Source organism: Myotis nattereri (assembly GCF_964212035.1).
Source record: "Myotis nattereri genome assembly, chromosome: X".
NCBI classification, from domain to species: Eukaryota; Metazoa; Chordata; class Mammalia; order Chiroptera; family Vespertilionidae; genus Myotis; species Myotis nattereri.
The window spans coordinates 146,135,167-146,159,589 of NC_138078.1; the positions used below are offsets into that span (position 1 = coordinate 146,135,167).

Here is a 24,423-nt window from a genome sequence, read left to right on the forward strand (position 1 = left end):
AGAGCATGACTCAGAGCAGAGGAAGGGTCCCTCTCCGCGTGGAGCCAGCAGTCTCTCTACAACCCAACCTCTGGGCCCCCCACAGCTCTTGGTCTGGGCCATCAATGATTTGTAAAATAAATCATCAGAGTCCTGAAGTTGGAGGTGTGAGTCTGAGTGGGACTGAATAAAGAGCCGTGGTAGGAGGGGTGTGCAACGGTGCCTGTGGTTCTCTGGTGATGGCGTGTCACCCTTCATGATAGTGGGTTATGATGTGCAAGTATAAGAGTGTACTAGTATGTGAGACCACGTGTGCCAGCAACCAGGGTGTATGATATGGCGTGTACATGCACACATCATGGGCAGAGACTGTGTAGTGGCCGACTGCTCTGTGAGGTGGTGACCATGGGGGTGAGGTTCTGAGAGATGGTGTGCACGACATGAGGCAACTGTGAGAAACGGGGCACCAGTGACTGTATGAGAGGACGTGGGGGTATGTGTGCAACGGGGTGTGCTGAGGCAACATGTGAGTCTATGCTCATGTGATTGTGCACCATGCAGGGTGGTTCTGAGGCGGTGCGACAGCATGTGTACCAGGCACAGCATTTGCTCAATAAACATTTCCGGGATGCTCACCAAGGGCTGTGTAGGACGGAATGTGGAGACCTAGCAGTGTGACCTGAGGTACTGCGTGTCAGGAGGTCTTTGTGGGTCTCGCAAGGGCAGCACTTGTGTGCAAGCACGTGTATGTGAGCGTATCGCACATCCTGTGCCCTGTCACAGTGCCTCCGAGTGGCTGACAGCGTGAGCAGCTCTGTACACTTGTTTGTGGAGGTATCAATATATACAATTTCAGTCTGTAAGTTAGGGACCCACCTCCAGGGGACAGAAGACATGTTCAGGACAGGAACGGGAGGCCAAGATTGGGGCTGGAAAGACAGCCAGCAAGAAGGGCAGAAGGCCAGTCTGGGACCGTGGGGTTGTCCATGGGCCCTCCTGACACTCATCTCTTATCTCTCTCAGCCCAGCTCGGCCTGCAGCCCTGTGGGAAATGGTAGAGAAGGAGGGGGAGATTAGGAGAACAGAATAACCTCTAGGGGGAATATTTAGACCCCGGGGGGGATCTCCCCACAGTGCCAACTCCCTCCCCAACACACCCCTTCACCTGGGTGAACTGCTCCCCCTAAAGTGGAATCTGTTCTTCCATGGAACAAACCCTCACATCGGAGCATGCGTGGAGTCAGGTGACATCCTAACCCAGACAGGTTAAGCGTCTCTCCCAAGGCCACACAGCTGGTGGCACAGGGCTGAGCCAGGCTCCGTGGTGTAGCCTCCACCCTGCAACCAGCACCGTTTCCTGAGTGCTCACTGTGGTCAACAACAGCTGGAAGGCTCAGGTGCTTTCCTTCATGAACACCTGAAAAAATACTCTAGTCCGGCTGGTGTGGCTCAGTGGTTGAGCATCAACCCATGAACCATGAGGACATGGTTGGATTCTTGATCATGGCACATGCCCAGGTTGCAGGCTCGAACCCCAGTGAGGTGCATGTAGGAGGCAGCCGATCCATGAATCTCTCTCATCACTGATGTTTCTATCTCTCTCTCCCTCTCCTTTCCTCTTTGAAATCAATAAAAATATGTGTGTGTGTTTGTTTGTTTTTTTTTTTAAAGAAAGCCCCATCTTTAAACTCTTTGGGAATCCTGATTAAGTTCAGGAGCCTTGCTTACATTGTTGACAATGGCCCCGGATGTCACTTTGCACAACAATCCCTACCTCACGCCCCACCCCGCAGAGTCCACAGGAACCTGTGATCCAACTCTCAACATGAACCACAGTCTTGAACTTACATGGAAAATCCTTTCCTGAACCTGTGGTGAGGCGCCTGTCCTGACCCCCTGCTTTAAGTCCAGACCTCATCCTATACAGGCATCTACAGCCTCACCTGGCACAGGACGCCCTGCCCAAACACTGTACAGCAAGTATGTCAAACTTGTGGCCCGCAGGCCGCATGCACCCACAACAAATATTGTTGCAGCCCAGCCAATATAACGGTATGTAAGAAACGTTTTAATAAAAATTTCATAACCTACCAATGGCATATTTCACAGACCTAGAACGAACTCTCCAAAAATTCATCTGGAATAAAAAAAGACCCCGTCGCCGAAACCGGTTTGGCTCAGTGGATAGAGCGTCAACCTGCGGACTGAGAGGTCCCGGGTTCGATTCCGGTCAAGGGCATGTACCTGGGTTGGGGGCACATCCCCGGTGGGGGATGTGCAGGAGGCAGCTGATTGATGTTTCTCTCTCATCGATGTTTCTAACTCTCTCTATCTCTCTCCCTTCCTCTCTGTGAAAAATCAATAAAATATATTTTTTAACAACAACAACAAAAAAAGACCCCGAATAGCTGCAGCGATCCTGAGAAAGAACAAAGCAGGTGGGATCTCAATACCTGATATCAAGCTGTATTACAAAGCCACTGTTCTCAAAACTGCCTGGTACTGGCACAAGAACAGACATACAGATCAATGGAATAGAATAGAGAGCCCAGAAATCGACCTGAACCAATGTGCTCAATTAATATTTGACAAAGGAGGCGAGAACATACAATGGAGTCAAGACAGTCTCTTCAATAAATGGTGTTGGGACAATTGGACAGATACATGCAAGAAAATGAGACTAGACCACCAACTTACACCATACACAAAAATAAACTCAAAATGGATAAAGGACTTAAATGTAAGACAGGAAACCATAAAAATACTAGAGGAATCCAAAGGCAACAAAATCTCAGACATATGCCAAAGCAATTTCTTCACCGATACAGCGCCTAGGGCACTTGAAACTAAAGAGAAAATGAACAAATGGGACTACATCAAATTAAAAGCTTCTGCACAGCAAAAGAAACCATCAACAAAACAAGAAAGCCCACTGCATGGGAGAACATATTTGCCAATGTTATCACCGATAAGGGTTTAATCTCCAACATTTATAAGGAACTCATACAACTTAACAAAAGGAAGATAAACAATCCAATCAAAAAATGGGCAAAGGACCTAAATGGACACTTTTCAAAAGAGGACATTCAGAAAGCCAAGAGACATATGAAAACATGCTCAAAGTCACTAATCATCCGAGAGATGCAAATCAAAACAACAGTGAGGTACCATCTCACACCTGTCAGACTGGCAATCATCAACAAATCAACAAACGACAAGTGCTGGAGAGGATGTGGAGAAAAAGGAACCCTCGTGCACTGCTGGTGGGAATGCAGACTGGTGCAGCCACTATGGAAGACAGTATGGAGTTTCCTCAAAAAGGTAAAAATGGAATTCCCATTTGACCCCGTGATCCCACTTCTAGGAGTATATCCCAAGAAACCAGAAACACCAGTCAGAAAGGATATATGCACCCCTATGTTCATAGCAGCACAATTCACCATAGCTAAGATCTGGAAACAGCTTAAGTGCCCACCAGTAGATGAATGGATTAGAAAACAGTGGTACATCTACATGATGGAATACTATGCTGCTCTAAAAAGGAAGGAACTCTTACCATTTGCAACAGCATGGATGGAACTGGAGAGCATTATGCTAAGTGAAATAAGCCAGTCAATGAAGGAAAAATACCACATGATCTCACTCATTTATGGATAATAAAGACCATTATAAACTTATGAACAAAAATAGATACAAAGGCAGAGCAGCCTCGAACAGACTGGCAAACTACAGCGAGAAGGCCGGGGAGGGTTGGGGGGCAGGAGGCAGGGGGGTAAGAGATCAACCGAAGGACTTGTATGCATGCATATAAGCATAACCAATGGACATAAGACACTGGGGGGTAGGGGAGGCCAGGGGATTGTCAAGGGCGGGGGGAAAAAATGGACACATATGTAATACCCTTTGTAATACTTTAAGCAATAAAACAATTAAGGAAAAAATTTTCATAACTTAATTTTTAGAATATCCTGTTATACATAACTAGAGGCCGGGTGCACAGGATTTGAGCACTGTTGGGGGGTGTGGCCTGTGGGGATCAGCCTGCTCATCCCAGTCTGCAGAGTGGCTGTGGACCCACCCTCTGAGTGGCTGCTCCCTGGTCTGGCATCTTCCGTGGCGCTGGAGCACTAGCTTCTCCAGGGGACCCGGTCAGGGCCAGGCTCAGGGACAATAGCACTGAGGCGGCCGAGTAGGCCTCAGTCCCACGGTGGCCATGAACCTACCTCCCAGCCTCCAGTCAGCCAAGCAGCACTCCCACTGTGGTAGTGCACGGACTCCCCAGGGGGCAGCTCCTGCGTTGAGCGTCTGCCCCCTGGGGGTCAGTGCATGTCATAGCCACTGGTCGATTGGTCGTTCCACCATTCGGTCTCTGGGCTTTTATTATACAGGATTATGAATACCGAACTACAACATTCACTAATGACTGATTACTATAATTGTGTTGCATTCATTTTCCTTACGTACCTTATGTGCAGGTGCACCATTTCTCTCCACTGATACTAGCAGCACATATTTTAGCGGCCGGTTGCCACATCATTAGTCTTGTACTGACTTGTTTGGTGTGCATAACAGGAAATATTTTGCTTTCAGAGAAGAAGAAAAATAGATTTGCATTACGCTTATAAATTTGTGCAGTTATTCAGTGTCTGGTAAGTTAATGTTCAAGAAAAAATATTACTTTTTCTTAAAATGTTGTATTATTTTATGTTAACAATGACTCATTTAATTCAACCCTTTGTAATCAGCATGTCTCTATCGAAATAATCCTATGTTCCTATGAAAATTGAAGGTTTTGTGTGTTTTTTTTTGCGGCCCACATAAACTTAAACCTTGTTTATTTGGCCCGTGATAGCCTTTGAGTTTGACATACTTGCTGTACAGGGCTTACTGACCTAATCCTGTCCTTACTCCATGGCCTACAGGAAGCCTAGCCTATAACAGTGCTGGAGCCTATAACCGAATTCTGCAGAAACCTTTCCCTGACTTCCAACAGAAATCCGTAACTTGACCCGTTTCAGGAATCTCGGATCTGATCGTTCATAGGAACCCCTAAACTTGCCCTCTGGAAACACCCTCCTGACCCTGTATAGGAAGCCCTGATGTGACTCCCTCTGACAGCCTTGGTCTGGAAGCCTTGCCCTCACCTTGTACAGGAGCCACTGTCTTGACTGTGGCTAGTGGCCACCACATGAAACAGCGTAGCTCTGGGGAGTCTACAGAATCCTGTAGCAGGCACTGCTATAGGCCTTTCAACCCTGCTCCCCTTTCTTCCTGACTCACTCACTTTCCCAGCCTCCCTTGCAATGACAGGTGGACATGTGACAGTTCTGATCAATCGAGTGAGCAGAGTGGCATATGCAACTTCCAGGCCTGGCCCATAGGAACCTCTCATGGGCCCTCTTATGAGCACTGGCTGGTGTTCTCAGTGGTTAGAGCATGGGCTTGTGCACCGAAGGGTCTCGGGTTTGATTCCCAGACAAGGGCATGCAGCTGGGTTTAGGTTGGATCCCCAGCCCCAGTTGGAGCACATGCAGGCAGCGGCTGCACTGGCTATCCTGGCAGGGTTCCATGTTGCTGGGGTTGCCATGGAGACCCATAGCTAGGGTAGAATCTCACAAAGAAGCCATCTTAGAAATGGCCAGAAGCCTTCACGAGGCTATGTGGGTCACGTTCCCTGTGTATGTGCAGACCTGGGAACGTACATCCCCAGACTGCCTCATTGGGAATGAATACGGTAAGGAGGTGGGGGTGACCCTAGTTGAGTGGCCCATGGGGCTCCACAAAGTTATGCTAAAAGCCCATTGGGAAAAGGCTGCTGGTGACTGCAGCTGCCAGAGTGACCAGTGGGGCTCAGACCCAGGAGTCACCCAATGGCCAGCAGCTGCTCTGGCAACCTATGGGAAGGAAGGTGGGAAGGCTGGCCACCATGTGGGGCTGTTGGGAATCACTGCATCTTGAAAGCAGGATGGCTTCAGACCTTCTGTTCCCTTCTTTCTTCCTTCCCATACCCACCCACACCCCAAACAGTCTTCCAGGTTAATGCATGCCTCTGCTGTCTGGAGGGGACCCCAGGAAGCTCAGCATACACCAGCTGGGCCTATGGCAGCACGGGGCTGTACCCTCCCGCAACTGTGAGCCCCACCTGGGAGTACATCGATCCCCAGGCCTTAGAAGATTCCTATGCAAGAGGCACCTTCCTAGAGAACATCAGGACACAGCGACTGCGTCCGGACCTGTTGGCGCTGGGGCCTGCGGTGCCTTCCTCCATCCCTGTCCCCAGCAGTGCCTACGGGCCCCCCGACTTTCCTAGGAGCTTCTTTCCTCCAACCAGAAGCACCCCCAATCCAGCGGTCTATTCCTCCCCCAACCTCCAAGGAACCCTACCCCTGTCCACCTGTGGTGAGGCTCCCCCAAAGGGACAGGGAGGTTGAGGAGGGGGATGGGGTCCAAGGCAAAGTTGGGCTGAGCCTGGTCCCTCTTGCCCCCTGTCCACCTCACCAGAGCCCTGGGATTGTGCGCCATGCAGGGTGGTTCTGAGAAGGTGTGACAGCATGTGTACCAGGCACAGCGAAAGTCCGGCAGAGCGAAAGTCCGGCAGAGCGAAAGCCGCTCCACAGTGCCACCTGTGCAATGCCGGTGGTCAGACGATGACTAGGCAGAACAAGCCCCAAAGGCGCCGGGTAAGAGCCCAGGCCGGCCTCCCCTCACCCAGGTACTCTGTTCTCACTCCGGGCAGGGATCTCTGCCCTCACACTCTATGAGAACCCACATCCCCCCTCCCTGCCCCATCCACTCAGGGACCCAGCTCTGTACTGGAGTGTCTACCCTCGGCCCACCCTCGGGCTGCAAGCAGGCACGCCGTCCACTCCCTGCACAGCAGTTTTCATCCTTGGCGACACACTGGGATCACCGTGGGGCCCTCCCGAGATGGGTTGATTTACTTGGTCTGGGGCGCTGCCTGGGCATCAGGATTGTTTTCGACTCCCCAAGTGAGTCCAACGTCCGCCAACGCTGAGAACCACTGATGAAGCACCCCACGCCATTTGGAAAGCCCCGGGACAGGAGGCCATGTCCTCGCCCCTCAGAGCACCCTCAGTCTATGCCTTGTCCAGGAAGCCCTGCCTGCACCCTGACCCTCACCTCCTGGGTCCTCCACCCACCAGTGCACTGACCCTCATTTTCTTGCTGCCCCCAGAAGGTCAGCAAGCGGGCAGGTGCCCAGTGCACCAACTGCCAGACAACCATCGCGGCAGTGTGGCGGCTGAATGCCAATAGAGACCCCGTGTGCAATGCCTGCGGCCTTTATTACAAGCGACACCAGGTGTGCCCTGCCTCTTGGAGCCTGCCCCCTGCACCCCCATCCCGCTAACCTGGCCTTCCTTCTCCTTTTCCTTTCCTGTATTCTTCCTATCTCCCTTTCTCTCTTCTCCCTGTTATTCTACTCCCTCCTCCTTCCCTATCACCCTTCTCTTCTCTACACCTTCATCTCCTCCCTGCCTGTCTTTTCCCTCCTGCTCCCTTCTCTCTCCTCCATTTCTCATTTCCTTCCCCCTCCCCTCCAGCCATCAGCTAGTCCTATGGCTAGAGGCTCCCTCAGCCTTTCCATTGCTTAGGGCCTCACAAGCTCATGACTCCTTAGGGCATTATCTGGGCCACAGCTGGGGCCTGCTCCCCTAGTCCTTGACCCAGTTCCTGACTCTGAAGGAGTGGGGTGGAAAGGGTGTCCCTGGTGGAGACACAGAGGCAGATGTCTGAGGTCGGGGAACACTCATGGCCTCTCTTTCATCAGGTGAACCGACCACGGACCGTGCAGAAGGGTGGTATAAAGTCTAGAAAACCCAGGCCATCACAGAAAGAAAAGAAGCCAGTGTCAAGCCTGGGAGGCACTGGACCAGGTGATGCTCCGGCTGGTGGCTTCATGGTGGTGGCTGGGGGCAGCGATGGTGGGAATTGTGGGGAAGTGGCCTCAGGCTTGACATTGGGCCCACCTGGTACTGCCCATCTCTACCAAGGCCTGGGCCCCGGGGTGCTGTCAGAACCTGTCAGTCACCTCATGCCTTTCCCCGGGCCCCTGTTGGGTTCACCCACAGGCTCCTTCCCCACAGGCCCCATGCCTCCCACCACCACCAGCGCTGTGGAGGCACCACTCAGCCCATGAGGACACAGAGCATGACTCAGAGCAGAGGAAGGGTCCCTCTCCGCGTGGAGCCAGCAGTCTCTCTACAACCCAACCTCTGGGCCCCCCACAGCTCTTGGTCTGGGCCATCAATGATTTGTAAAATAAATCATCAGAGTCCTGAAGTTGGAGGTGTGAGTCTGAGTGGGACTGAATAAAGAGCCGTGGTAGGAGGGGTGTGCAACGGTGCCTGTGGTTCTCTGGTGATGGCGTGTCACCCTTCATGATAGTGGGTTATGATGTGCAAGTATAAGAGTGTACTAGTATGTGAGACCACGTGTGCCAGCAACCAGGGTGTATGATATGGCGTGTACATGCACACATCATGGGCAGAGACTGTGTAGTGGCCGACTGCTCTGTGAGGTGGTGACCATGGGGGTGAGGTTCTGAGAGATGGTGTGCACGACATGAGGCAACTGTGAGAAACGGGGCACCAGTGACTGTATGAGAGGACGTGGGGGTATGTGTGCAACGGGGTGTGCTGAGGCAACATGTGAGTCTATGCTCATGTGATTGTGCACCATGCAGGGTGGTTCTGAGGCGGTGCGACAGCATGTGTACCAGGCACAGCATTTGCTCAATAAACATTTCCGGGATGCTCACCAAGGGCTGTGTAGGACGGAATGTGGAGACCTAGCAGTGTGACCTGAGGTACTGCGTGTCAGGAGGTCTTTGTGGGTCTGGCAAGGGCAGCACTTGTGTGCAAGCACGTGTATGTGAGCGTATCGCACATCCTGTGCCCTGTCACAGTGCCTCCGAGTGGCTGACAGCGTGAGCAGCTCTGTACACTTGTTTGTGGAGGTATCAATATATACAATTTCAGTCTGTAAGTTAGGGACCCACCTCCAGGGGACAGAAGACATGTTCAGGACAGGAACGGGAGGCCAAGATTGGGGCTGGAAAGACAGCCAGCAAGAAGGGCAGAAGGCCAGTCTGGGACCGTGGGGTTGTCCATGGGCCCTCCTGACACTCATCTCTTATCTCTCTCAGCCCAGCTCGGCCTGCAGCCCTGTGGGAAATGGTAGAGAAGGAGGGGGAGATTAGGAGAACAGAATAACCTCTAGGGGGAATATTTAGACCCCGGGGGGGATCTCCCCACAGTGCCAACTCCCTCCCCAACACACCCCTTCACCTGGGTGAACTGCTCCCCCTAAAGTGGAATCTGTTCTTCCATGGAACAAACCCTCACATCGGAGCATGCGTGGAGTCAGGTGACATCCTAACCCAGACAGGTTAAGCGTCTCTCCCAAGGCCACACAGCTGGTGGCACAGGGCTGAGCCAGGCTCCGTGGTGTAGCCTCCACCCTGCAACCAGCACCGTTTCCTGAGTGCTCACTGTGGTCAACAACAGCTGGAAGGCTCAGGTGCTTTCCTTCATGAACACCTGAAAAAATACTCTAGTCCGGCTGGTGTGGCTCAGTGGTTGAGCATCAACCCATGAACCATGAGGACATGGTTGGATTCTTGATCATGGCACATGCCCAGGTTGCAGGCTCGAACCCCAGTGAGGTGCATGTAGGAGGCAGCCGATCCATGAATCTCTCTCATCACTGATGTTTCTATCTCTCTCTCCCTCTCCTTTCCTCTTTGAAATCAATAAAAATATGTGTGTGTGTTTGTTTGTTTTTTTTTTAAAGAAAGCCCCATCTTTAAACTCTTTGGGAATCCTGATTAAGTTCAGGAGCCTTGCTTACATTGTTGACAATGGCCCCGCATGTCACTTTGCACAACAATCCCTACCTCACGCCCCACCCCGCAGAGTCCACAGGAACCTGTGATCCAACTCTCAACATGAACCACAGTCTTGAACTTACATGGAAAATCCTTTCCTGAACCTGTGGTGAGGCGCCTGTCCTGACCCCCTGCTTTAAGTCCAGACCTCATCCTATACAGGCATCTACAGCCTCACCTGGCACAGGACGCCTTGCCCAAACACTGTACAGCAAGTATGTCAAACTTGTGGCCCGCAGGCCGCATGCACCCACAACAAATATTGTTGCAGCCCAGCCAATATAACGGTATGTAAGAAACGTTTTAATAAAAATTTCATAACCTACCAATGGCATATTTCACAGACCTAGAACGAACTCTCCAAAAATTCATCTGGAATAAAAAAAGACCCCGTCGCCGAAACCGGTTTGGCTCAGTGGATAGAGCGTCAACCTGCGGACTGAGAGGTCCCGGGTTCGATTCCGGTCAAGGGCATGTACCTGGGTTGGGGGCACATCCCCGGTGGGGGATGTGCAGGAGGCAGCTGATTGATGTTTCTCTCTCATCGATGTTTCTAACTCTCTCTATCTCTCTCCCTTCCTCTCTGTGAAAAATCAATAAAATATATTTTTTAACAACAACAACAAAAAAAGACCCCGAATAGCTGCAGCGATCCTGAGAAAGAACAAAGCAGGTGGGATCGCAATACCTGATATCAAGCTGTATTACAAAGCCACTGTTCTCAAAACTGCCTGGTACTGGCACAAGAACAGACATACAGATCAATGGAATAGAATAGAGAGCCCAGAAATCGACCTGAACCAATGTGCTCAATTAATATTTGACAAAGGAGGCGAGAACATACAATGGAGTCAAGACAGTCTCTTCAATAAATGGTGTTGGGACAATTGGACAGATACATGCAAGAAAATGAGACTAGACCACCAACTTACACCATACACAAAAATAAACTCAAAATGGATAAAGGACTTAAATGTAAGACAGGAAACCATAAAAATACTAGAGGAATCCAAAGGCAACAAAATCTCAGACATATGCCAAAGCAATTTCTTCACCGATACAGCGCCTAGGGCACTTGAAACTAAAGAGAAAATGAACAAATGGGACTACATCAAATTAAAAGCTTCTGCACAGCAAAAGAAACCATCAACAAAACAAGAAAGCCCACTGCATGGGAGAACATATTTGCCAATGTTATCACCGATAAGGGTTTAATCTCCAACATTTATAAGGAACTCATACAACTTAACAAAAGGAAGATAAACAATCCAATCAAAAAATGGGCAAAGGACCTAAATGGACACTTTTCAAAAGAGGACATTCAGAAAGCCAAGAGACATATGAAAACATGCTCAAAGTCACTAATCATCCGAGAGATGCAAATCAAAACAACAGTGAGGTACCATCTCACACCTGTCAGACTGGCAATCATCAACAAATCAACAAACGACAAGTGCTGGAGAGGATGTGGAGAAAAAGGAACCCTCGTGCACTGCTGGTGGGAATGCAGACTGGTGCAGCCACTATGGAAGACAGTATGGAGTTTCCTCAAAAAGGTAAAAATGGAATTCCCATTTGACCCCGTGATCCCACTTCTAGGAGTATATCCCAAGAAACCAGAAACACCAGTCAGAAAGGATATATGCACCCCTATGTTCATAGCAGCACAATTCACCATAGCTAAGATCTGGAAACAGCTTAAGTGCCCACCAGTAGATGAATGGATTAGAAAACAGTGGTACATCTACATGATGGAATACTATGCTGCTCTAAAAAGGAAGGAACTCTTACCATTTGCAACAGCATGGATGGAACTGGAGAGCATTATGCTAAGTGAAATAAGCCAGTCAATGAAGGAAAAATACCACATGATCTCACTCATTTATGGATAATAAAGACCATTATAAACTTATGAACAAAAATAGATACAAAGGCAGAGCAGCCTCGAACAGACTGGCAAACTACAGCGAGAAGGCCGGGGAGGGTTGGGGGGCAGGAGGCAGGGGGGTAAGAGATCAACCGAAGGACTTGTATGCATGCATATAAGCATAACCAATGGACATAAGACACTGGGGGGTAGGGGAGGCCAGGGGATTGTCAAGGGCGGGGGGAAAAAATGGACACATATGTAATACCCTTTGTAATACTTTAAGCAATAAAACAATTAAGGAAAAAATTTTCATAACTTAATTTTTAGAATATCCTGTTATACATAACTAGAGGCCGGGTGCACAGGATTTGAGCACTGTTGGGGGGTGTGGCCTGTGGGGATCAGCCTGCTCATCCCAGTCTGCAGAGTGGCTGTGGACCCACCCTCTGAGTGGCTGCTCCCTGGTCTGGCATCTTCCGTGGCGCTGGAGCACTAGCTTCTCCAGGGGACCCGGTCAGGGCCAGGCTCAGGGACAATAGCACTGAGGCGGCCGAGTAGGCCTCAGTCCCACGGTGGCCATGAACCTACCTCCCAGCCTCCAGTCAGCCAAGCAGCACTCCCACTGTGGTAGTGCACGGACTCCCCAGGGGGCAGCTCCTGCGTTGAGCGTCTGCCCCCTGGGGGTCAGTGCATGTCATAGCCACTGGTCGATTGGTCGTTCCACCATTCGGTCTCTGGGCTTTTATTATACAGGATTATGAATACCGAACTACAACATTCACTAATGACTGATTACTATAATTGTGTTGCATTCATTTTCCTTACGTACCTTATGTGCAGGTGCACCATTTCTCTCCACTGATACTAGCAGCACATATTTTAGCGGCCGGTTGCCACATCATTAGTCTTGTACTGACTTGTTTGGTGTGCATAACAGGAAATATTTTGCTTTCAGAGAAGAAGAAAAATAGATTTGCATTACGCTTATAAATTTGTGCAGTTATTCAGTGTCTGGTAAGTTAATGTTCAAGAAAAAATATTACTTTTTCTTAAAATGTTCTATTATTTTATGTTAACAATGACTCATTTAATTCAACCCTTTGTAATCAGCATGTCTCTATCGAAATAATCCTATGTTCCTATGAAAATTGAAGGTTTTGTGTGTTTTTTTTTGCGGCCCACATAAACTTAAACCTTGTTTATTTGGCCCGTGATAGCCTTTGAGTTTGACATACTTGCTGTACAGGGCTTACTGACCTAATCCTGTCCTTACTCCATGGCCTACAGGAAGCCTAGCCTATAACAGTGCTGGAGCCTATAACCGAATTCTGCAGAAACCTTTCCCTGACTTCCAACAGAAATCCGTAACTTGACCCGTTTCAGGAATCTCGGATCTGATCGTTCATAGGAACCCCTAAACTTGCCCTCTGGAAACACCCTCCTGACCCTGTATAGGAAGCCCTGATGTGACTCCCTCTGACAGCCTTGGTCTGGAAGCCTTGCCCTCACCTTGTACAGGAGCCACTGTCTTGACTGTGGCTAGTGGCCACCACATGAAACAGCGTAGCTCTGGGGAGTCTACAGAATCCTGTAGCAGGCACTGCTATAGGCCTTTCAACCCTGCTCCCCTTTCTTCCTGACTCACTCACTTTCCCAGCCTCCCTTGCAATGACAGGTGGACATGTGACAGTTCTGATCAATCGAGTGAGCAGAGTGGCATATGCAACTTCCAGGCCTGGCCCATAGGAACCTCTCATGGGCCCTCTTATGAGCACTGGCTGGTGTTCTCAGTGGTTAGAGCATGGGCTTGTGCACCGAAGGGTCTCGGGTTTGATTCCCAGACAAGGGCATGCAGCTGGGTTTAGGTTGGATCCCCAGCCCCAGTTGGAGCACATGCAGGCAGCGGCTGCACTGGCTATCCTGGCAGGGTTCCATGTTGCTGGGGTTGCCATGGAGACCCATAGCTAGGGTAGAATCTCACAAAGAAGCCATCTTAGAAATGGCCAGAAGCCTTCACGAGGCTATGTGGGTCACGTTCCCTGTGTATGTGCAGACCTGGGAACGTACATCCCCAGACTGCCTCATTGGGAATGAATACGGTAAGGAGGTGGGGGTGACCCTAGTTGAGTGGCCCATGGGGCTCCACAAAGTTATGCTAAAAGCCCATTGGGAAAAGGCTGCTGGTGACTGCAGCTGCCAGAGTGACCAGTGGGGCTCAGACCCAGGAGTCACCCAATGGCCAGCAGCTGCTCTGGCAACCTATGGGAAGGAAGGTGGGAAGGCTGGCCACCATGTGGGGCTGTTGGGAATCACTGCATCTTGAAAGCAGGATGGCTTCAGACCTTCTGTTCCCTTCTTTCTTCCTTCCCATACCCACCCACACCCCAAACAGTCTTCCAGGTTAATGCATGCCTCTGCTGTCTGGAGGGGACCCCAGGAGGCTCAGCATACACCAGCTGGGCCTATGGCAGCACGGGGCTGTACCCTCCCGCAACTGTGAGCCCCACCTGGGAGTACATCGATCCCCAGGCCTTAGAAGATTCCTATGCAAGAGGCACCTTCCTAGAGAACATCAGGACACAGCGACTGCGTCCGGACCTGTTGGCGCTGGGGCCTGCGGTGCCTTCCTCCATCCCTGTCCCCAGCAGTGCCTACGGGCCCCCCGACTTTCCTAGGAGCTTCTTTCCTCCAACCAGAAGCACCCCCAATCCAGCGGTCTATTCCTCCCCCAACCTCCAAGGAACCCTACCCCTGTCCACCTGTGGTGAGGCTCCCCCAAAGGGACAGGGAGGTTGAGGAGGGGGATGGGGTCCAAGGCAAAGTTGGGCTGAGCCTGGTCCCTCTTGCCCCCTGTCCACCTCACCAGAGCCCTGGGATTGTGCGCCATGCAGGGTGGTTCTGAGAAGGTGTGACAGCATGTGTACCAGGCACAGCGAAAGTCCGGCAGAGCGAAAGTCCGGCAGAGCGAAAGCCGCTCCACAGTGCCACCTGTGCAATGCCGGTGGTCAGACGATGACTAGGCAGAACAAGCCCCAAAGGCGCCGGGTAAGAGCCCAGGCCGGCCTCCCCTCACCCAGGTACTCTGTTCTCACTCCGGGCAGGGATCTCTGCCCTCACACTCTATGAGAACCCACATCCCCCCTCCCTGCCCCATCCACTCAGGGACCCAGCTCTGTACTGGAGTGTCTACCCTCGGCCCACCCTCGGGCTGCAAGCAGGCACGCCGTCCACTCCCTGCACAGCAGTTTTCATCCTTGGCGACACACTGGGATCACCGTGGGGCCCTCCCGAGATGGGTTGATTTACTTGGTCTGGGGCGCTGCCTGGGCATCAGGATTGTTTTCGACTCCCCAAGTGAGTCCAACGTCCGCCAACGCTGAGAACCACTGATGAAGCACCCCACGCCATTTGGAAAGCCCCGGGACAGGAGGCCATGTCCTCGCCCCTCAGAGCACCCTCAGTCTATGCCTTGTCCAGGAAGCCCTGCCTGCACCCTGACCCTCACCTCCTGGGTCCTCCACCCACCAGTGCACTGACCCTCATTTTCTTGCTGCCCCCAGAAGGTCAGCAAGCGGGCAGGTGCCCAGTGCACCAACTGCCAGACAACCATCGCGGCAGTGTGGCGGCTGAATGCCAATAGAGACCCCGTGTGCAATGCCTGCGGCCTTTATTACAAGCGACACCAGGTGTGCCCTGCCTCTTGGAGCCTGCCCCCTGCACCCCCATCCCGCTAACCTGGCCTTCCTTCTCCTTTTCCTTTCCTGTATTCTTCCTATCTCCCTTTCTCTCTTCTCCCTGTTATTCTACTCCCTCCTCCTTCCCTATCACCCTTCTCTTCTCTACACCTTCATCTCCTCCCTGCCTGTCTTTTCCCTCCTGCTCCCTTCTCTCTCCTCCATTTCTCATTTCCTTCCCCCTCCCCTCCAGCCATCAGCTAGTCCTATGGCTAGAGGCTCCCTCAGCCTTTCCATTGCTTAGGGCCTCACAAGCTCATGACTCCTTAGGGCATTATCTGGGCCACAGCTGGGGCCTGCTCCCCTAGTCCTTGACCCAGTTCCTGACTCTGAAGGAGTGGGGTGGAAAGGGTGTCCCTGGTGGAGACACAGAGGCAGATGTCTGAGGTCGGGGAACACTCATGGCCTCTCTTTCATCAGGTGAACCGACCACGGACCGTGCAGAAGGGTGGTATAAAGTCTAGAAAACCCAGGCCATCACAGAAAGAAAAGAAGCCAGTGTCAAGCCTGGGAGGCACTGGACCAGGTGATGCTCCGGCTGGTGGCTTCATGGTGGTGGCTGGGGGCAGCGATGGTGGGAATTGTGGGGAAGTGGCCTCAGGCTTGACATTGGGCCCACCTGGTACTGCCCATCTCTACCAAGGCCTGGGCCCCGGGGTGCTGTCAGAACCTGTCAGTCACCTCATGCCTTTCCCCGGGCCCCTGTTGGGTTCACCCACAGGCTCCTTCCCCACAGGCCCCATGCCTCCCACCACCACCAGCGCTGTGGAGGCACCACTCAGCCCATGAGGACACAGAGCATGACTCAGAGCAGAGGAAGGGTCCCTCTCCGCGTGGAGCCAGCAGTCTCTCTACAACCCAACCTCTGGGCCCCCCACAGCTCTTGGTCTGGGCCATCAATGATTTGTAAAATAAATCATCAGAGTCCTGAAGTTGGAGGTGTGAGTCTGAGTGGGACTGAATAAAGAGCCGTGGTAGGAGGGGTGTGCAACGGTGCCTGTGGTTCTCTGGTGATGGCGTGTCACCCTTCATGATAGTGGGTTATGATGTGCAAGTATAAGAGTGTACTAGTATGTGAGACCACGTGTGCCAGCAACCAGGGTGTATGATATGGCGTGTACATGCACACATCATGGGCAGAGACTGTGTAGTGGCCGACTGCTCTGTGAGGTGGTGACCATGGGGGTGAGGTTCTGAGAGATGGTGTGCACGACATGAGGCAACTGTGAGAAACGGGGCACCAGTGACTGTATGAGAGGACGTGGGGGTATGTGTGCAACGGGGTGTGCTGAGGCAACATGTGAGGCTATGCTCATGTGATTGTGCACCATGCAGGGTGGTTCTGAGGCGGTGCGACAGCATGTGTACCAGGCACAGCATTTGCTCAATAAACATTTCCGGGATGCTCACCAAGGGCTGTGTAGGACGGAATGTGGAGACCTAGCAGTGTGACCTGAGGTACTGCGTGTCAGGAGGTCTTTGTGGGTCTGGCAAGGGCAGCACTTGTGTGCAAGCACGTGTATGTGAGCGTATCGCACATCCTGTGCCCTGTCACAGTGCCTCCGAGTGGCTGACAGCGTGAGCAGCTCTGTACACTTGTTTGTGGAGGTATCAATATATACAATTTCAGTCTGTAAGTTAGGGACCCACCTCCAGGGGACAGAAGACATGTTCAGGACAGGAACGGGAGGCCAAGATTGGGGCTGGAAAGACAGCCAGCAAGAAGGGCAGAAGGCCAGTCTGGGACCGTGGGGTTGTCCATGGGCCCTCCTGACACTCATCTCTTATCTCTCTCAGCCCAGCTCGGCCTGCAGCCCTGTGGGAAATGGTAGAGAAGGAGGGGGAGATTAGGAGAACAGAATAACCTCTAGGGGGAATATTTAGACCCCGGGGGGGATCTCCCCACAGTGCCAACTCCCTCCCCAACACACCCCTTCACCTGGGTGAACTGCTCCCCCTAAAGTGGAATCTGTTCTTCCATGGAACAAACCCTCACATCGGAGCATGCGTGGAGTCAGGTGACATCCTAACCCAGACAGGTTAAGCGTCTCTCCCAAGGCCACACAGCTGGTGGCACAGGGCTGAGCCAGGCTCCGTGGTGTAGCCTCCACCCTGCAACCAGCACCGTTTCCTGAGTGCTCACTGTGGTCAACAACAGCTGGAAGGCTCAGGTGCTTTCCTTCATGAACACCTGAAAAAATACTCTAGTCCGGCTGGTGTGGCTCAGTGGTTGAGCATCAACCCATGAACCATGAGGACATGGTTGGATTCTTGATCATGGCACATGCCCAGGTTGCAGGCTCGAACCCCAGTGAGGTGCATGTAGGAGGCAGCCGATCCATGAATCTCTCTCATCACTGATGTTTCTATCTCTCTCTCCCTCTCCTTTCCTCTTTGAAATCAATAAAAATATGTGTGTGTGTTTGTTTGTTTTTTTTTTTTAAAGAAAGCCCCATCTTTAAACTCTTTGGGAATCCTGATTAAGTTCAGGAGCCTTGCTTACATTGTTGACAATGGCCCCGGATGTCACTTTGCACAACAATCCCTACCTCACGCCCCACCCCGCAGAGTCCACAGGAACCTGTGATCCAACTCTCAACATGAACCACAGTCTTGAACTTACATGGAAAATCCTTTCCTGAACCTGTGGTGAGGCGCCTGTCCTGACCCCCTGCTTTAAGTCCAGACCTCATCCTATACAGGCATCTACAGCCTCACCTGGCACAGGACGCCCTGCCCAAACACTGTACAGCAAGTATGTCAAACTTGTGGCCCGCAGGCCGCATGCACCCACAACAAATATTGTTGCAGCCCAGCCAATATAACGGTATGTAAGAAACGTTTTAATAAAAATTTCATAACCTACCAATGGCATATTTCACAGACCTAGAACGAACTCTCCAAAAATTCATCTGGAATAAAAAAAGACCCCGTCGCCGAAACCGGTTTGGCTCAGTGGATAGAGCGTCAACCTGCGGACTGAGAGGTCCCGGGTTCGATTCCGGTCAAGGGCATGTACCTGGGTTGGGGGCACATCCCCGGTGGGGGATGTGCAGGAGGCAGCTGATTGATGTTTCTCTCTCATCGATGTTTCTAACTCTCTCTATCTCTCTCCCTTCCTCTCTGTGAAAAATCAATAAAATATATTTTTTAACAACAACAACAAAAAAAGACCCCGAATAGCTGCAGCGATCCTGAGAAAGAACAAAGCAGGTGGGATCTCAATACCTGATATCAAGCTGTATTACAAAGCCACTGTTCTCAAAACTGCCTGGTACTGGCACAAGAACAGACATACAGATCAATGGAATAGAATAGAGAGCCCAGAAATCGACCTGAACCAATGTGCTCAATTAATATTTGACAAAGGAGGCGAGAACATACAATGGAGTCAAGACAGTCTCTTCAATAAATGGTGTTGGGACAATTGGACAGATACATGCAAGAAAATGAGACTAGACCACCAACTTACACCATACACAAAAATAAACTCAAAATGGATAAAGGACTTAAATGTAAGACAGGAAACCATAAAAATACTAGAGGAATCCAAAGGCAACAAAATCTCAGACATATGCCAAAGCAATTTCTTCACCGATACAGCGCCTAGGGCACTTGAAACTAAAGAGAAAATGAACAAATGGGACTACATCAAATTAAAAGCTTCTGCACAGCAAAAGAAACCATCAACAAAACAAGAAAGCCCACTGCATGGGAGAACATATTTGCCAATGTTATCACCGATAAGGGTTTAATCTCCAACATTTATAAGGAACTCATACAACTTAACAAAAGGAAGATAAACAATCCAATCAAAAAATGGGCAAAGGACCTAAATGGACACTTTTCAAAAGAGGACATTCAGAAAGCCAAGAGACATATGAAAACATGCTCAAAGTCACTAATCATCCGAGAGATGCAAATCAAAACAACAGTGAGGTACCATCTCACACCTGTCAGACTGGCAATCATCAACAAATCAACAAACGACAAGTGCTGGAGAGGATGTGGAGAAAAAGGAACCCTCGTGCACTGCTGGTGGGAATGCAGACTGGTGCAGCCACTATGGAAGACAGTATGGAGTTTCCTCAAAAAGGTAAAAATGGAATTCCCATTTGACCCCGTGATCCCACTTCTAGGAGTATATCCCAAGAAACCAGAAACACCAGTCAGAAAGGATATATGCACCCCTATGTTCATAGCAGCACAATTCACCATAGCTAAGATCTGGAAACAGCTTAAGTGCCCACCAGTAGATGAATGGATTAGAAAACAGTGGTACATCTACATGATGGAATACTATGCTGCTCTAAAAAGGAAGGAACTCTTACCATTTGCAACAGCATGGATGGAACTGGAGAGCATTATGCTAAGTGAAATAAGCCAGTCAATGAAGGAAAAATACCACATGATCTCACTCATTTATGGATAATAAAGACCATTATAAACTTATGAACAAAAATAGATACAAAGGCAGAGCAGCCTCGAACAGACTGGCAAACTACAGCGAGAAGGCCGGGGAGGGTTGGGGGGCAGGAGGCAGGGGGGTAAGAGATCAACCGAAGGACTTGTATGCATGCATATAAGCATAACCAATGGACATAAGACACTGGGGGGTAGGGGAGGCCAGGGGATTGTCAAGGGCGGGGGGAAAAAATGGACACATATGTAATACCCTTTGTAATACTTTAAGCAATAAAACAATTAAGGAAAAAATTTTCATAACTTAATTTTTAGAATATCCTGTTATACATAACTAGAGGCCGGGTGCACAGGATTTGAGCACTGTTGGGGGGTGTGGCCTGTGGGGATCAGCCTGCTCATCCCAGTCTGCAGAGTGGCTGTGGACCCACCCTCTGAGTGGCTGCTCCCTGGTCTGGCATCTTCCGTGGCGCTGGAGCACTAGCTTCTCCAGGGGACCCGGTCAGGGCCAGGCTCAGGGACAATAGCACTGAGGCGGCCGAGTAGGCCTCAGTCCCACGGTGGCCATGAACCTACCTCCCAGCCTCCAGTCAGCCAAGCAGCACTCCCACTGTGGTAGTGCACGGACTCCCCAGGGGGCAGCTCCTGCGTTGAGCGTCTGCCCCCTGGGGGTCAGTGCATGTCATAGCCACTGGTCGACTGGTCGTTCCACCATTCGGTCTCTGGGCTTTTATTATACAGGATTATGAATACCGAACTACAACATTCACTAATGACTGATTACTATAATTGTGTTGCATTCATTTTCCTTACGTACCTTATGTGCAGGTGCACCATTTCTCTCCACTGATACTAGCAGCACATATTTTAGCGGCCGGTTGCCACATCATTAGTCTTGTACTGACTTGTTTGGTGTGCATAACAGGAAATATTTTGCTTTCAGAGAAGAAGAAAAATAGATTTGCATTACGCTTATAAATTTGTGCAGTTATTCAGTGTCTGGTAAGTTAATGTTCAAGAAAAAATATTACTTTTTCTTAAAATGTTCTATTATTTTATGTTAACAATGACTCATTTAATTCAACCCTTTGTAATCAGCATGTCTCTATCGAAATAATCCTATGTTCCTATGAAAATTGAAGGTTTTGTGTGTTTTTTTTTGCGGCCCACATAAACTTAAACCTTGTTTATTTGGCCCGTGATAGCCTTTGAGTTTGACATACTTGCTGTACAGGGCTTACTGACCTAATCCTGTCCTTACTCCATGGCCTACAGGAAGCCTAGCCTATAACAGTGCTGGAGCCTATAACCGAATTCTGCAGAAACCTTTCCCTGACTTCCAACAGAAATCCGTAACTTGACCCGTTTCAGGAATCTCGGATCTGATCGTTCATAGGAACCCCTAAACTTGCCCTCTGGAAACACCCTCCTGACCCTGTATAGGAAGCCCTGATGTGACTCCCTCTGACAGCCTTGGTCTGGAAGCCTTGCCCTCACCTTGTACAGGAGCCACTGTCTTGACTGTGGCTAGTGGCCACCACATGAAACAGCGTAGCTCTGGGGAGTCTACAGAATCCTGTAGCAGGCACTGCTATAGGCCTTTCAACCCTGCTCCCCTTTCTTCCTGACTCACTCACTTTCCCAGCCTCCCTTGCAATGACAGGTGGACATGTGACAGTTCTGATCAATCGAGTGAGCAGAGTGGCATATGCAACTTCCAGGCCTGGCCCATAGGAACCTCTCATGGGCCCTCTTATGAGCACTGGCTGGTGTTCTCAGTGGTTAGAGCATGGGCTTGTGCACCGAAGGGTCTCGGGTTTGATTCCCAGACAAGGGCATGCAGCTGGGTTTAGGTTGGATCCCCAGCCCCAGTTGGAGCACATGCAGGCAGCGGCTGCACTGGCTATCCTGGCAGGGTTCCATGTTGCTGGGGTTGCCATGGAGACCCATAGCTAGGGTAGAATCTCACAAAGAAGCCATCTTAGAAATGGCCAGAAGCCTTCACGAGGCTATGTGGGTCACGTTCCCTGTGTATGTGCAGACCTGGGAACGTACATCCCCAGACTGCCTCATTGGGAATGAATACGGTAAGGAGGTGGGGGTGACCCTAGTTGAGTGGCCCATGGGGCTCCACAAAGTTATGCTAAAAGCCCATTGGGAAAAGGCTGCTGGTGACTGCAGCTGCCAGAGTGACCAGTGGGGCTCAGACCCAGGAGTCACCCAATGGCCAGCAGCTGCTCTGGCAACCTATGGGAAGGAAGGTGGGAAGGCTGGCCACCATGTGGGGCTGTTGGGAATCACTGCATCTTGAAAGCAGGATGGCTTCAGACCTTCTGTTCCCTTCTTTCTTCCTTCCCATACCCACCCACACCCCAAACAGTCTTCCAGGTTAATGCATGCCTCTGCTGTCTGGAGGGGACCCCAGGAGGCTCAGCATACACCAGCTGGGCCTATGGCAGCACGGGGCTGTACCCTCCCGCAACTGTGAGCCCCACCTGGGAGTACATCGATCCCCAGGCCTTAGAAGATTCCTATGCAAGAGGCACCTTCCTAGAGAACATCAGGACACAGCGACTGCGTCCGGACCTGTTGGCGCTGGGGCCTGCGGTGCCTTCCTCCATCCCTGTCCCCAGCAGTGCCTACGGGCCCCCCGACTTTCCTAGGAGCTTCTTTCCTCCAACCAGAAGCACCCCCAATCCAGCGGTCTATTCCTCCCCCAACCTCCAAGGAACCCTACCCCTGTCCACCTGTGGTGAGGCTCCCCCAAAGGGACAGGGAGGTTGAGGAGGGGGATGGGGTCCAAGGCAAAGTTGGGCTGAGCCTGGTCCCTCTTGCCCCCTGTCCACCTCACCAGAGCCCTGGGATTGTGCGCCATGCAGGGTGGTTCTGAGAAGGTGTGACAGCATGTGTACCAGGCACAGCGAAAGTCCGGCAGAGCGAAAGTCCGGCAGAGCGAAAGCCGCTCCACAGTGCCACCTGTGCAATGCCGGTGGTCAGACGATGACTAGGCAGAACAAGCCCCAAAGGCGCCGGGTAAGAGCCCAGGCCGGCCTCCCCTCACCCAGGTACTCTGTTCTCACTCCGGGCAGGGATCTCTGCCCTCACACTCTATGAGAACCCACATCCCCCCTCCCTGCCCCATCCACTCAGGGACCCAGCTCTGTACTGGAGTGTCTACCCTCGGCCCACCCTCGGGCTGCAAGCAGGCACGCCGTCCACTCCCTGCACAGCAGTTTTCATCCTTGGCGACACACTGGGATCACCGTGGGGCCCTCCCGAGATGGGTTGATTTACTTGGTCTGGGGCGCTGCCTGGGCATCAGGATTGTTTTCGACTCCCCAAGTGAGTCCAACGTCCGCCAACGCTGAGAACCACTGATGAAGCACCCCACGCCATTTGGAAAGCCCCGGGACAGGAGGCCATGTCCTCGCCCCTCAGAGCACCCTCAGTCTATGCCTTGTCCAGGAAGCCCTGCCTGCACCCTGACCCTCACCTCCTGGGTCCTCCACCCACCAGTGCACTGACCCTCATTTTCTTGCTGCCCCCAGAAGGTCAGCAAGCGGGCAGGTGCCCAGTGCACCAACTGCCAGACAACCATCGCGGCAGTGTGGCGGCTGAATGCCAATAGAGACCCCGTGTGCAATGCCTGCGGCCTTTATTACAAGCGACACCAGGTGTGCCCTGCCTCTTGGAGCCTGCCCCCTGCACCCCCATCCCGCTAACCTGGCCTTCCTTCTCCTTTTCCTTTCCTGTATTCTTCCTATCTCCCTTTCTCTCTTCTCCCTGTTATTCTACTCCCTCCTCCTTCCCTATCACCCTTCTCTTCTCTACACCTTCATCTCCTCCCTGCCTGTCTTTTCCCTCCTGCTCCCTTCTCTCTCCTCCATTTCTCATTTCCTTCCCCCTCCCCTCCAGCCATCAGCTAGTCCTATGGCTAGAGGCTCCCTCAGCCTTTCCATTGCTTAGGGCCTCACAAGCTCATGACTCCTTAGGGCATTATCTGGGCCACAGCTGGGGCCTGCTCCCCTAGTCCTTGACCCAGTTCCTGACTCTGAAGGAGTGGGGTGGAAAGGGTGTCCCTGGTGGAGACACAGAGGCAGATGTCTGAGGTCGGGGAACACTCATGGCCTCTCTTTCATCAGGTGAACCGACCACGGACCGTGCAGAAGGGTGGTATAAAGTCTAGAAAACCCAGGCCATCACAGAAAGAAAAGAAGCCAGTGTCAAGCCTGGGAGGCACTGGACCAGGTGATGCTCCGGCTGGTGGCTTCATGGTGGTGGCTGGGGGCAGCGATGGTGGGAATTGTGGGGAAGTGGCCTCAGGCTTGACATTGGGCCCACCTGGTACTGCCCATCTCTACCAAGGCCTGGGCCCCGGGGTGCTGTCAGAACCTGTCAGTCACCTCATGCCTTTCCCCGGGCCCCTGTTGGGTTCACCCACAGGCTCCTTCCCCACAGGCCCCATGCCTCCCACCACCACCAGCGCTGTGGAGGCACCACTCAGCCCATGA

General features: G+C 51.5%; 3 protein-coding genes across 3 annotated transcripts; all 3 read left to right on the forward strand.

Annotated features, from left to right (window-relative positions):
* Positions 1–5: 5 nt before the first annotated feature.
* LOC308511951 (erythroid transcription factor-like) lies at positions 6–8,137 on the forward strand (the record flags this gene model as incomplete). The annotated part of the gene is made up of 3 exons (XM_081081766.1): positions 6–26; positions 7,175–7,300; positions 7,769–8,137. The coding sequence occupies 3 exons, from the start codon at positions 6–8 to the stop codon at positions 8,135–8,137; spliced, it is 516 nt and encodes a 171-aa protein (XP_080937892.1).
* An 11-nt stretch (positions 8,138–8,148) lies between these two features.
* LOC308511952 (erythroid transcription factor-like) lies at positions 8,149–16,279 on the forward strand (the record flags this gene model as incomplete). The annotated part of the gene is made up of 3 exons (XM_081081767.1): positions 8,149–8,169; positions 15,317–15,442; positions 15,911–16,279. The coding sequence occupies 3 exons, from the start codon at positions 8,149–8,151 to the stop codon at positions 16,277–16,279; spliced, it is 516 nt and encodes a 171-aa protein (XP_080937893.1).
* An 11-nt stretch (positions 16,280–16,290) lies between these two features.
* On the forward strand, positions 16,291–24,423 carry LOC308511953 (erythroid transcription factor-like; the record flags this gene model as incomplete). The annotated part of the gene is made up of 3 exons (XM_081081768.1): positions 16,291–16,311; positions 23,461–23,586; positions 24,055–24,423. The coding sequence occupies 3 exons, from the start codon at positions 16,291–16,293 to the stop codon at positions 24,421–24,423; spliced, it is 516 nt and encodes a 171-aa protein (XP_080937894.1).